At 35.0% G+C, this 13,484-nt stretch overlaps 1 protein-coding gene across 1 annotated transcript in view; it reads left to right on the forward strand.

Annotated features, from left to right (window-relative positions):
- The first annotated feature begins 285 nt into the window (after positions 1 to 285).
- LOC136981935 (neuroglian-like) overlaps positions 286 to 13,484 on the forward strand; it is a 125,312-nt gene continuing 112,113 nt past the window's right edge. Inside the window, exons 1-2 of the mRNA XM_067278338.1 lie at positions 286 to 438; positions 4,289 to 4,515. Of these exons, the coding sequence (XP_067134439.1) occupies positions 430 to 438; positions 4,289 to 4,515 (236 nt within the window). The 5' untranslated portion in view covers positions 286 to 429. The remainder of the gene's footprint in view (positions 439 to 4,288; positions 4,516 to 13,484) is intronic.

Consider the following 13,484-nt stretch of genomic DNA (forward strand, 5'->3'; position numbering starts at 1 on the left):
CTTTCGCGCTTTCTATGTGAAATTGGCTCCCGTTTAGGTGTTAGACACGTGGAGAAATCCCAGAGACACTTTGCGTGACCAACTACACGTGTTCAGTGTTTTTATCCACTTGTCACTGGTGGGCTATTAAAAAGAAGTACCCTAGGCTATAAAAAAAAAAAAAAATATAGTTTTAATCTCCTTAAATACAAATTAGATACATAATTACAGAAAGTATGGCATTTTTATAACGGTAACTACTTTAAAAAATAAATTTAAAAATATCTGATTTGTATTTAAATTATAACAGTTTTACATCAACAAAATTTTCTATTGTAACGTTGAAAATTTTGTTTACTTGTAAGCTTATCTGTTTGTTTTTCGTGCATGAATATGCTGAATTTGCAACCAGTATTGGCCATTTGATTAGCACTAAGTGACTTGAATTTCATGTTAAAGGTAAGTTTTAAATATTATTATTCATTATATATATAATTGATTCACGCGAAATTTAATAATAGTTGATATAATGTTTTGTATCGTTAATTACAATAGTTTTATGTAAATTCGATTATTAACGAATAGTTTCAAAGGGTGTGGTCATGATTCAAAATGGTAACAATTAAACATCATTTTTTGCATATATCTAACACATATTTCTATTTTGTTTTTATAACTATAATCTTTAGAAAAGGCCTTCTCTCACATACGTTAGTTGTGAGAGAGGCCCTTCTCTCGATTAAAGATATAAACGTCATCAATTTGGCAATATTCTGGGTTGAAATTTGATTTGGGTAACACTAACTATATAATAAGTAAGGTAAGATTTAGGGGTGTGCTGGGCGAAGCTGCACCCCCTGTCTGAGGATTTTCCGAGGGAAACTTTACATATCAGGGCATCAGAGGTGTTCAGTACCCTTGGGTACCTTAGGTGGTAAAAAGTTTTATAAGACATATTCTTTCTTTCCTGCACCCTCCTTTAAAATTTTTTGGATTCGCTATTGATAATAGGCATCAATTTTGTCTATTTGGGTGGTCCTAGCTGTAATTTGGTCGATTGTTTGTTTTCTTAAGTTACGGCAACGCAACACTTGAGCGATCTGCCTAGGGGGAATGTCTTCCGGGAAGTCTTTTTAAGGGTAACTGGCCTTTATTTAGGCGTTATACCCCGTTCGCACCGAGCACTTCAATCTAGATTGTGACCAAGGTCGGCGACTATGCTTTGCTGCGACTTCTCTCTACCGTTTCAATCTCGACTGAAACGAGGTTCAATCGCGATTGACTCAAGAGAGTTCTTGAAACTAGATCCAGTCATAAGAGAGATTCCCACAAACCCACGCGCGCGAGAAAATACAAGATGGCAGCGGAACACGTGTCGGGCTATCGACAGAGAAATAAAAAAGATATTTGGAGAGACGATGACATCTATCTATTATTAGATATATGGCAAGAAAAAGTATTTATTTCTAACCAAAACATCCATTTTGTTGTTGGTGTTCATGACTTACCGCGTAGTTATGTCAGTTTTATCATCGCGTTTAATAGCTGGGTCTCAAGCGGATTGCCTGTGCGAACAGCACGACGTTCGACTGGCGACAGTCACAAACCATATTGTAGGTAAATCGAGATCGAAGTGAGTCGTGAATTGTGTGCGAACGTAGTATTAGAATCTCAGTCGTCTCTTACTCGACGGTGCTCCATTATTGATCTGACCATGGACATTAGACCAGATCAATAATGGAGCACCGTCGAGCCTGTACCATCCAAAATAAATTGCGCTTTGTGATACCTTTCTTTCATTTTTAGTTTTTCCCACTCAATGGGCACCAAAGAGTGCCTGTTTTCCAGGCTCATCATGAGTTCGGCCAGGCCTCATGAGGCGGTAGCCGGATGGTAATGGACAGTACGTATATATTACTATCCGTGCATATTATTTCAATATTTTCAGTCTGGTACGTATAATTTTTATATTGTCGCAGAGAAATTTGGGTGTCTTTTTGGATATAAGACAAAATACCTCCGCTTTTTAAAGTAACGTTTGTATTTGGACAGACGACAAACATGTGTCAAGAAGAATATAGACATTCAATCTTTACTACAAGTTTTGACATTATTTTTATTATTTTACTCTGTACTGTAAAGTGGAATGTTTTATCGCATTTTCTAGTTTATAAAACACTGGTTTGAGTGTTTTATAGACTAGAAAATGCGATAAAACCTTTAAAACCTCTGCTTTGGTATTCTTATTGATACAATGTTTTTATCTTTGATACCGATTAAATAAATCAAGTTCAGTTTCATTAAAATTTCAGAACAGATTTATAAAAATCCACATCAATGGTAGGCATAAACTTTAACATACATTTAATGTGTTCTTTTTTTCTTCTCCATTTAAAGTGGGCGTGCAGTGGCAATTGATTTCAGGTTTGAAAACTCAGTCACTAAATCTGAATGTCAGACTGAATTTTCCAGTGCTTTGGCATTAGCGACTAGTTCTGAAACGACATGGTCACGATCTGGTTCTTGTGAGGCACTTTGTACATTGCTTATTGTTTTCTCTTTTGCCTTCTCTAGCGACTTTTCTTTCGGGTTTACTTAAAAATATTTTCGTTTTTGAAACAATAAGTCTATTATCAGCAGCTAATTCATCAGTACATGTCTGTGTCATCTGCCTCCTCTATAAAAACCACGAATGATTCACAAAAATTACTGTTATGTGGCAATAATGAATTAACCTTTAAATATACTTCTCAGTTACCTCAAGCAATGTATTCGAGTCTCTTTGACTATCTTCAAGAGCATCTAAAATGTCAGCTTCCTTGTATTCGATCCTGGGTCCTCAGAGCCGTAGACTGAACCCTTATCTGCGTTGGCCATTCGACCGTCTTTTTCATGGTACCTAGAAGTACTGTACATTGGTACCTCGTACTTCGAACGATGTTTCATAGTTCGAACTGTGCATGTACCGTAAATATGCTCTCATACATCTTCTCCATACACATTACGAACCTTTTTTACTGTTTGTACGGCGTTGTATCCTTTTCGAAATTCATAAAGAGCCGGACATGCTTTTTATCTGAAGACATTTCGACCCTATTTTATTCAAACAAAATATGAAGTTAAAGTTTAAAATAAGCTTCTAAACAAAGAATGCGATCTCTCGTTAGCAATAACGTGTTAAATTTTACGACTGTCACAAATCACACAACTATGTTAAGTGACGACAGCTGTTAAAAATAGGCAGAGACTTTTTGTTCAATTGTAAGTTTTACTTATTAACTGTGGAATCCATAAAGGGTGTGGAAGCAACAACCTCTAAAAGGAAGGTTGTAGTATCGACGATTGATATTAAAAAAATAACTCATCGCGAAACATGAAAGCGGTTTATGTATGGCATATCTGGCGGCCATGTTTAATTAAGATGCAGAAGCCAACCCTGTGCGACCGGTAAATGCGATTTTTATTTTATACATTATTTACGTATTTTATTTATTGTTTTCAAGTTTTAATTTATTATTAGAGTTTGCAGTTGTCTTACTTTTACGTTTAATAATGTATATTTGCAGTTTTAAATATATCGAAATGCGGTATTATTTGGTGTCGGGAAATGAATTAATTCGCTTTCCATTATTTCTTATGAGAAAAATTGCTTCGGAGTTCGATAGACTTCTTGAAATGAAGTTCGAAGTACGAGGCAACAATGTACACTCAAACAGCATGAATTTTTCAGGGGTGGTTTACCCTGAATATATTGAATCCCCTCCCTAGCCAACCAGACCCCATTGTGTGGGCCTGAGGCACTAAGAGGGCTTTTCAATCAACATTAAAGGGTCCTCTTTTTTTTTTTTTTTTTTTTTTAACTCTTTCCGCCCTGTGGGCACTAAGAGGGCCTCTTTTAGTAGGCCCATTATGGGTTCGGCCAGGCCCACAATGGGGCGACCGGGTGGTGAGGGACGGGGCCCGACATATCCGAACGGACCACCCCCCGAAAAATTCCTGGGGATTATTCGACCCGTTCGGATTCGATCCCGGGTCCCCCAGAGCGGTAGGCTGCCACCTTTACCGCTCGGCCATCCGGCCTAAAGGGTCCTCTTAGTGTCTATAAACAGAACTTGGATGTAAACATTTTTAGTTTCGGTTTTTGATGCTATTTATTCAATTTCTTACAATAATTTTTAATATTACTAGTTATATAAAAGAAAGAATACAATTGTAAGGATTTTGAAATGACGTAGAAATTTTATCCCTTAACTCTCTTGCTAACCTTTAATCATATATATTTTTTTTTTTGGCATTTGGAAAATTATAGATAGTTGCAATGATTTCACGAATATGGAAATTTATGGTAGTTCTCATAACTATGCTGCGTGTAACTTCAGCAGGAGAAGAATTTCAATATTCTCCAACATTTCAATATCCTCCAACAATGATGAAGCAACCACCCCATGAGCAATTGTATCAAGTGGCACAGAATGAAGACGAATATGATAAACCATTTGTTTTAGATTGTGAAGCCAATGGAAATCCTGAACCTGAGTAAGTTTTTATTGCATTTTCTAATAATTTTTCGGATATAAATATTTTATTGCGTAGCGAGTGATTTTAATTGTAAGCTCTAATTATCAGCAATTGAAATTAGTTTACATTGTTCATTAACCTTTAGGTATAATTTCATAAAAATATATTTAAAAAAAGCAAATAAAATTAAAATTTTATATTTATTCTGAAATTTGCCATCAATATTTCTTAGAAATTTAAGTACAGTAGAGCATCGATTATCTGACCCTGATCAACCATCACATCGGTTAACCGACCGCGTTTTAGTCGGCAAATTCAAATATCCGCTAGTGATGTGGCGCTACAATATTTGGCTATGTCTCGGCTACTTTAATATTATTTTCGTTAAATTTTTGCGTGTTTTAGCAGGCAACATGACTCGACCATGAAAGGGAGGCCAGTATTTAAACCAGACGGCCGGATGGCCGAGCGGTAAAGGTGGCAGCCTACCGCTCTGGGGGACCCGGGATCGAATCCGAACGGGTCGAATAATCCCCAGGAATTTTTCAGGGGGTGGTCCGTTCGGATATGTCGGGCCCCGTCCCTCACCACCCGGTCGCCCCATTGTGGGCCTGGCCGAACCCATAATGGGCCTACTAAAAGAGGCCCTCTTAGTGCCCACAGGGCGGAAAGAGTTAAAAAAAAAAAAAAAGTATTTAAACCAGGCTTAATTTTCTGTTTTTCTTTATTTTTGTATTTATTTTGTGCAAATAAAGAAATAATTTTTGACGATATAATAGCGACGATTATTATTATTATTATTTAAAATTTGGTTAATGTTACCTATGGTTCCAAAATGGCGACTCGTCTCCGATTCCAGCAAACAGAAGAAAGGATGCACGTTCTAACCTAACCTATTCTAATAAATTACCATAATTATTACCAACCAAATTATTAAAATAGGTTAGGTTAGGTTAGAACGTGCGTCACCACTGTTTCCTTTCTTCTGTTTGCTGGAATCAGAGACGAGCCGCCATTTTGGAACCATAGATAACATTAATTAACCAAAAATTTTGTTAGGCTTAACGTCGATGAAAATTTAACGTGAAATAAGTTAATAGCGATATACTAATATACTAATTACATGGGATATACTAATATACTATACTAATAATGTATTTTTTCATACTTTTCGGTTATCCGTTTTTTCAGTTATCCAACCAACCCCAGTCCCCAATTGAGTCGGATAATCGATGCTCTACTGTAGTTAGGATAGAGTCCGAGCGCAAGTTACTCGCGTGCCGCCCTGGTGGCAAATACAGTAGAGCATTGATTATCCGACTTAATTGGGGACTGGGGTTGGTCGGATAACTGAAAAGTCGGATAACCGAAAAGTATGAAAAAATACATTATTAGTATAGTGTATTAGGGCTGGTTTAAATACTAGCATTCCTTTCATGGTCGAGCCAGTGCTGCCAGCTAAAACATGCAAAAATTTAACAAAAATAATATTAAAGTAGCCAAGACATAACCAAATATTGTAGCGCCACATCACTAGAGGACATTTGAATTTGCCGACTAGAACACGGTCGGTTAACCGATAAGTCGGTTAATCGGGGGTCGGATAATCGATGCTCTGCTGTATTTACATAACACATAGGAGTTCGCTAAAGAGTGCATATGCGTTATATCTGAGACATTTCGAAAACCGTACCTGGTTCAGTAAATCGCTTATTGGTTTTTAATTTAGCTTTTAGTTTTAGTTTAGCTTACTCGAAATTAAATGCCTTACACGTGTAAAGATTTTTAAAAAAATTGTTGATTTCGAGACAAATGAGATATTTGTAAAATATTTAGAGTTTAAAAGTTCTAAACTTTATTTAAAAGAAAATAGCATATATTATACACACATCCAATTAGCTTTATATGTAACAAATATTCAATTTTCTTATTTATATATCTATAATGATCAGTGGCGTGCCGTGACATTTGATGATAGGGAAGCTGTGTTTCTGTAAGAAGCCGACTTACAGAGGCAATCAATTAATTGCACGTCAGGGCCCGTTCGTATTCGTTTGTTCGATAAGCCAGTAAAAACCGTATACTTCTTTAAATGTATTTTTAATAGATTATCTGACGTACTTAATAAATAACAGAGGTAATTATATTGAACTTTCATATTAGATTCAATAAATTTCCTTTGCCCTCTAAATGCCAATTCTCGCTTTGAGAAAAAACATATAACATCTATTAATCGTAATTATCTTGTTATAATTTTCAATATTTATTTTATATTGTCTATCAATGTTAAATTCTATTCCGCTTTGATTTCCAAATTGCTTCAATTTTACGAAAGAATCGTCATTCGTCATAAATTTTATCGTCAAAATGTCGAAATTTTTTGTTGACGTATTTATATTTAATTTAGGCATTGGTCGTTCTCTTTTAATAATGTTTTCTTTTTCATTATATGGTCTCGAACCAAAACTTTTTTAAAATAAATTTTTTAATCACTAGCCATGATATAAGGGCTAAAATTAAAATTATAAAAAAAAACTTACTTGGTAAAACAAAATGTGTGACGAATATACATACCTAGTACAAAAAATTCTTCAATTGTATGAATATACTTTTAAAGAAACTTATAATTAAATATAACTTTGTGAAGAAACGTACATAAAAATAACAAAATATTCTTTACTTTTTAAATGTTAAAACAATCCACTTAGTGAAATAGCTCCCTACGAGTGGCTAATAAATGGAATCAGAAACGTTCTGGTCAGTGGCGTAGCGAACATAACTGGCGCCCGGGGCACGACACTTTATTGGCGCCCCCTCCCCCTTCCAGAAACATATAGTTTGTCTTAAAGACCATTTGGGCGGCCCCTCCCCCTTCCAGAAACACGTATAGTTTGTCTTGGAGACCGTTTGGGCACCCCTCTGCGAGTGGCGCCCGGAGCATGATACACCCCCTTGCACCCCCTCGCTACGCTACTGGTCCTGGTAGGTGTGCGGCGCGTGCATGCACCAGGTTGCCAAATCCCGAGGGTGCCGACCGATACCGGTCAATGTCAAATGCCTCTTTTGTCGCGTCATTAGTATATCTCAAAGGACGCCACAGGGCTGTTGTAAATTTTAAACGTTTCTCACCATAGCTGTAAAAATCTAAATATGTTAAAGTTAATAGTCATTTGTTTTCTAACTAATTCGTTTTAATACCAGGTGTACACGGAAATCAGTTTCCCACTGTACTGAGCTAGTGATTGGTTCGGTTGAGCTTTTGTTTAAGTAAAATTCTGGCTCTTTCGGCAGGGTTTTATTTATGTCCCATTCCCTAATCTCTTAATATTTAACTACTTAGTAGAAATAAGTCGAAACCAGTTACTTTGTACTTGAATATCTGTAGTCTTGGTAAAGAAGTGGAAAGAAATTTTTATGACAACGGATATATAAATCGTAAATTTAAGGAAAATAAATTCTAGAGCTTTTTTTGTACCATTGTACGTCTCATTCATTAAATTTGGTTGTAAACGATGCTGCCAAAGGAACGGTTAATTTTTTAACACTACTAGAATTGTACACGTTTTTTCTGCATTCCCTTACAGATGGGACATACTATAATCGTAATATCACCGGTTTAACATTGAAATTCGTAAGTAATATAAGATGGGAGAGCAGAATAAACGCAGAATAAATATATCGAATATTTTAATGGATTTTTTTTAAAACTCCTGTCAACTATACAGAACTATCATAAAAACATGCCAGTAAACTCCTATCGGTTGGGTTAAGTTATAAATCTAGTCTAGGGTGAGCAACCGTTTTTATAACACGGGCCGGAATAAATTTTACGTTTTTTCCGCGGGCCGTAGTAGTCAATTGACGCCTTCTTGTGACTCGTAATTTTTTTAGTCTGCAAATATAAAATAAATAAATAAAAAGTTAATTACTACATTTATTTCTCTTATCGTTTTCGAAAATTACAAAGAATTGGAAAAATAACTATTAATTAGTTATTTTTCCAATTTAATAATCTATTAAAGATCTCGCGGGCCGGATAAAAACTTTTCGCGAGCCGTAGCTGGCCCGCGGGCCGGGGGTTGCCCGCCGTTGATCTAGTCTGCTCGTGATTCACATAATCGGGCGAGGGTGGCCGAATATCTAGCAGGCGGCTAACAGCCCACAACCGCTCCGGGATATAAAGTCGGACTCTTTATGCGTGTGTCGCTTCTACCAGCTAAACCGGGTGAGGTTGGTGCACTGTAAACCGCATGTGCTAATGCCTATATAATCTGGCTGATTGGAAACTGACCCGGTTTCGACATTCCTTCCGCCACCGAATTATTCGAATATACAATAGCAATCTTATCGTTTTTTTTTCACATGTAGTATAGAAATTTGTAAAAGATACATAATGCAGTTATAATAAAATATTAATTTTAATTAATTTAAAGTACGTTAAAATATGAAAATTTATATTTTATAAAATACAAGGGAAGGTCATTGGAAGGTGGAAGCGGCGCTTCCATCGCTTCCAATGACGGCACGCCACTGATTATTAATGATGTACTGTACAAAATGTAATACTTAAAGTGGAAAAAAAATGAGACGTTTATTTATTCACTATTAGAGAAGATGCAAATGTTCTACTTTAATTATTATTTACCTGCAATTGTAAATAGTATTAAGTTTCAGTGTTTTCACAATAAAAAACTTTCACTCATTTATAATTGGTGGCTGCGGATTTACTAATACCGTATTTTACGGACTATAAGACGCACTTTTTTCTTCGAAAAATTGCCTCCAAAATTCAGGTGCGTCTTATAGTCCGTAGCGTCTTACAGGTATTTTTTTTTTTTTTTTAATTGCTTAAAAATTAAAGTGCGTCTTATAGTCCGTAAAATACGGTACTGCACAAACAAACATTATTTTATCTACATATGGAAGAAGTGAAATGGGTAATCTACAGTTCAATATTTCAAAAATTTTAATTCTACCAATGGTTCTCTCAACGTGAACACACGAGCAATTTTGTATGTTTCGTCCATTTTATTAGCACTAAACTGATTTTGATTTGGTTTTGAAAAAGGAGGCATAATTAAAATAGAATTTTTATTTTTGACACCCAATTTAATTTGAGGAAACCCTCTATCAGCTATAACAATATCTCCCTCCTCCAGTTTTAGTAGAATATCACAATCATTTGTTATAAACGAATCTGGGGTATACTATAGATTACTCCCTATGGAATTTCGTGTGTTTGGGTATATATCTGAACTCAGGGGACCGAGACGAGTTCAACGATACTCTACTTTTGGACCGGAGACGAAAAATAAAAAAGTTATCATACTTTTTTCCGGCGATCGCGCGATGACAGGGAGTCGCGTCGCTCTCCGCTAAGTCGGCCTCGCTATCGCGATCGGGAGTCCCGTCGCTTGCCGTTAAAATTGCCTTTAGTAGACGTTTCCCCCCTTTTTTTACTTTGTTCAAAAACTACCGTGAATCGATCACTAGTTTAGCACATGGCGGCGTGTGGTGGCGCCCATACGAGAGGTCAGTCGGGCCGCCATATTCGCTGCCATAAGTAACATTAACCGAAATGGCGATCGCGCAATGATCGGAAGTCGCGTCGCTCTCTCCGCTCTCGTATCGCGTGTTTAACCCTCCGGGAGACGACCGTAGTCCGACGTCATGGTTTGCAGACTTTACCGTAAGATGGCAGGACTAGCAACTATGGTGCCGTCTTCGTGAGAGCATTAAAAAAGTATGGTAAGTGAAAAAGTATGATAACTTTTTTATTTTTCGTCTCCGGTCCAAAAATAGGGTACCGCTGAACTTGTCTCGGTCCCTTGAGTTCAAATATATAATCAAAGTCCTGAAATTCCATAGGGAGTAATCTATAGTACACCCCGAATCGGTACTTCTTCCTCCATACCCACTAGAAAGAAAAGTTATGTCCTGATGGGGCAATTCCAATTAAATATTTTACAGTATAAGCAGATTTATAGTAGGAATAAAACTGAATTTGATGTTGAACTGATGATGGCTTCTCAGTTTTAATTTCTGTACAGTCGATGATTACTCTTGTTTCAGGATAATTTCTTAAATGATTGAGGTAATGTAGCCTTAATAGATAATTTTGTTAGCCAAATAATCCAATCTTGTGTTGCAACAAAAATAATTTCTAAAATTTGTAAAAACTATGTTTTAATGGTGGTTCTATGAATTCCAAACAATGCACCTAATGCTGAATAGCACAAACCCAACTTTAACTTCATTAGAAAAATTAGTAACTTATTTTCCCAAGACAATTCATAAATTCTAACAGGACTGTTTGGAAGCATGTCTAAAAGTAAATTGAAAACATCGAATCCTACTGATATTAGATCTTTTAAAGATTGATCATCATGAAAATTTGCTACACCACTAAAATGACATGACCTATGATTTTCTCCACATTCTTTTGAAATCATTTTAATGTGGTAAACTTGAGTTTCAGAAACATTGTTACTAGTCATGCAAATCAAAAACTTTTTAAGTCTCCAAACCGTTCGTTTGTAACCACTGTTTGAGTTCCAAAATCACGTTTTTGTTTTTGTGTAGGGTCTAAAAACTTGTTTTCAATTGCTACATCAAAGGTGTCTTCCTGCTTCTTCAAATAAAATATTCCTTCTGTTCTTTAGGTGTTTATATCTCTTCGTTGACTGTTCGTGTCGACAATTTCTTCATTGCTTCTTTTTTCGGGATAGATTGTTGGATTATAATTTGGACATCTTGGATCTTCACTTTTTCCCCCATGTATAAAATGCATACTGCATATCCATGCTGATTTAGAGGGTAGCCACTGTGAACCGCTTTTACTAAATTTACAAGGATATTTTTATAAAATTATTCGTGTCAATTTTTTAAAAATTAACAATAAATTTTGTATTTCTTCCTTTTGTCTTTTAGCAAAATTTATCCAAATTTGGCGCTTCTGTTTAAGGTGTAGACCTGCCAGAAAACAATAAAATGAAACTTTCGGCATTACATGTTGCATGTTTGCTAGTGTATTAGAATGTCGAAACACAACAATTTACATTTGATTTACCCATTTTTAATATTATAACTCAAATACAAATTAAAAAACAATAAGCGATTTACTGAACTAGGTACGGTTTTCGAAATGTCTCAGATATAACGCATATGCATTCTTTAGCGAACTCCTATATGTTATGTAAATATTTGCGACCAGGGCAGGGCACGAGTAACTTGCGCTCGGACTCTATAAGTGGGGATAATGATTAAATTCATGATACTGATTTACATAGTGGGTGAAAAGTAACTAGTCATTGAGAAAGCGCTGTAATTTGTACATTTCTAAAGCAAAGGCAATAAAAGTTATTTGACATGTATCTTATTAAATGGAAATAAGGATGCATGCCTCAAAATTCAATTTAGATACAGGCGCCAGCCACCAACAGCACGTTTTTGACAGATCGTAATGTGGATGGATGGCCAATTCTCTGTGCGTCGGCAACCGAACTTGTGGTCATCAGCTTCGAATGACAATTTTTGCTTGTTTCCGAATGTATTGAGGCATGATGTCCCTTTACTGTATGCCACAATCTTTGAATTTTCCACACAGCGTGCAGCAATCTGCGCTTGTTCTTTCTGAACAGACAAGCGGTCGGCGATCTTTTTTTCCAACTGCACATGCGATCTTTCTCTCAGTCACTACCCACATCACCAATGTGTGAATCATAAAATTCCATTGATTGGTGTACAGTACATGCACATATAAATTTTATTATGATCATACTACAAAAGTTTATAATAATTTCTCAATGTCTAGTTACTTTCCACCCACCTTCTATAATTTGCAAATTAAAATTTAACATGGCACTCCAACTAGGGTGATCAGATATTGACATAGTCAAAGTAGGACATTTGAAGTTTTATAACGCATCCCAGTAGGACATTTGACAACCCAGCTTAAAACAATAAAAATCGGTAGTAAAAAAAGCACAAAACACTAAAAATTGATAAGTAAATAATTTTAAATTGATATACTACTATTGTTTTAAATACTACTCTTTGTTGCAATTGTACCCATTATTTAATATAAAAATATGAAAAAAAAAAGTTTATTGTTGTTATTAATTACTACTTATACTAAATTATTTGAATTGGTCTAATTTAATCAACTGTATAAGTTATAACACATCTATTTTATTTATTACAAAAAAGGAAAATTGGACTTCTAATTTTTATTTTTAAATTCGTATTTATTATTAATATAAAATATGAAAAAATATTTATTTTAAATATTGTTCTTACTAATTATAAAATGGTATTAATTGGAATAAACGAAAGCAATAATGTGTATAAATTTTAAAAATTTTATTTCAAAATTATCACAAATACAGCATAAATAATTACTCACAAAACAAAATATCACAGAAAAAATCAGATTATATTTTTCTTATTTTTATTTTTCAAAATATGAAAAGAAAAAAAATAGTTTTTACTAATTACTGATAAATAATTACGAAAAGAAAAATGAATTGTCTCTAATTTTTATTTTTAAACTCATATTACTCATTGCTGCTATCTTGATTGAGAATATCAATATTAGTAAACATTTCTGTGTGAAATTCTGAACAAGTTTTGTTTTTAAAATTAAATTTAGTCATTATGATACTTTTGACATTACGATGGTCCACTGTGCTTCAGTTAAGCTAAAAATTCTTTCAACCGTGGCATTATGAGCTGGAATGGCAAACATACTGGCAGAAAAGCAAAAATTCAGAATATTTCTCAGTATTGTTCAATGTTTTAAAAAAGTGTAGCCACTTACCATTGACAGAATTTTCGATTTGAGTGTTATTTAATAAGTTTTTGTCTAAAAATCTTTTTAAATTGACAAATTGATTAATGCATTTGGAATCATCAGTCATTATATCCCTCTCTTTCAGATACAGTAGATCTTCGTTATAGTGCTGCTCACTATACCGCACATTTGGTTA

The sequence above is a fragment of the Centruroides vittatus genome, unplaced genomic scaffold (genome assembly GCF_030686945.1).
Source record: "Centruroides vittatus isolate TY-2023 unplaced genomic scaffold, ASM3068694v2 contig_799, whole genome shotgun sequence".
Taxonomy (NCBI): Eukaryota; Metazoa; Arthropoda; class Arachnida; order Scorpiones; family Buthidae; genus Centruroides; species Centruroides vittatus.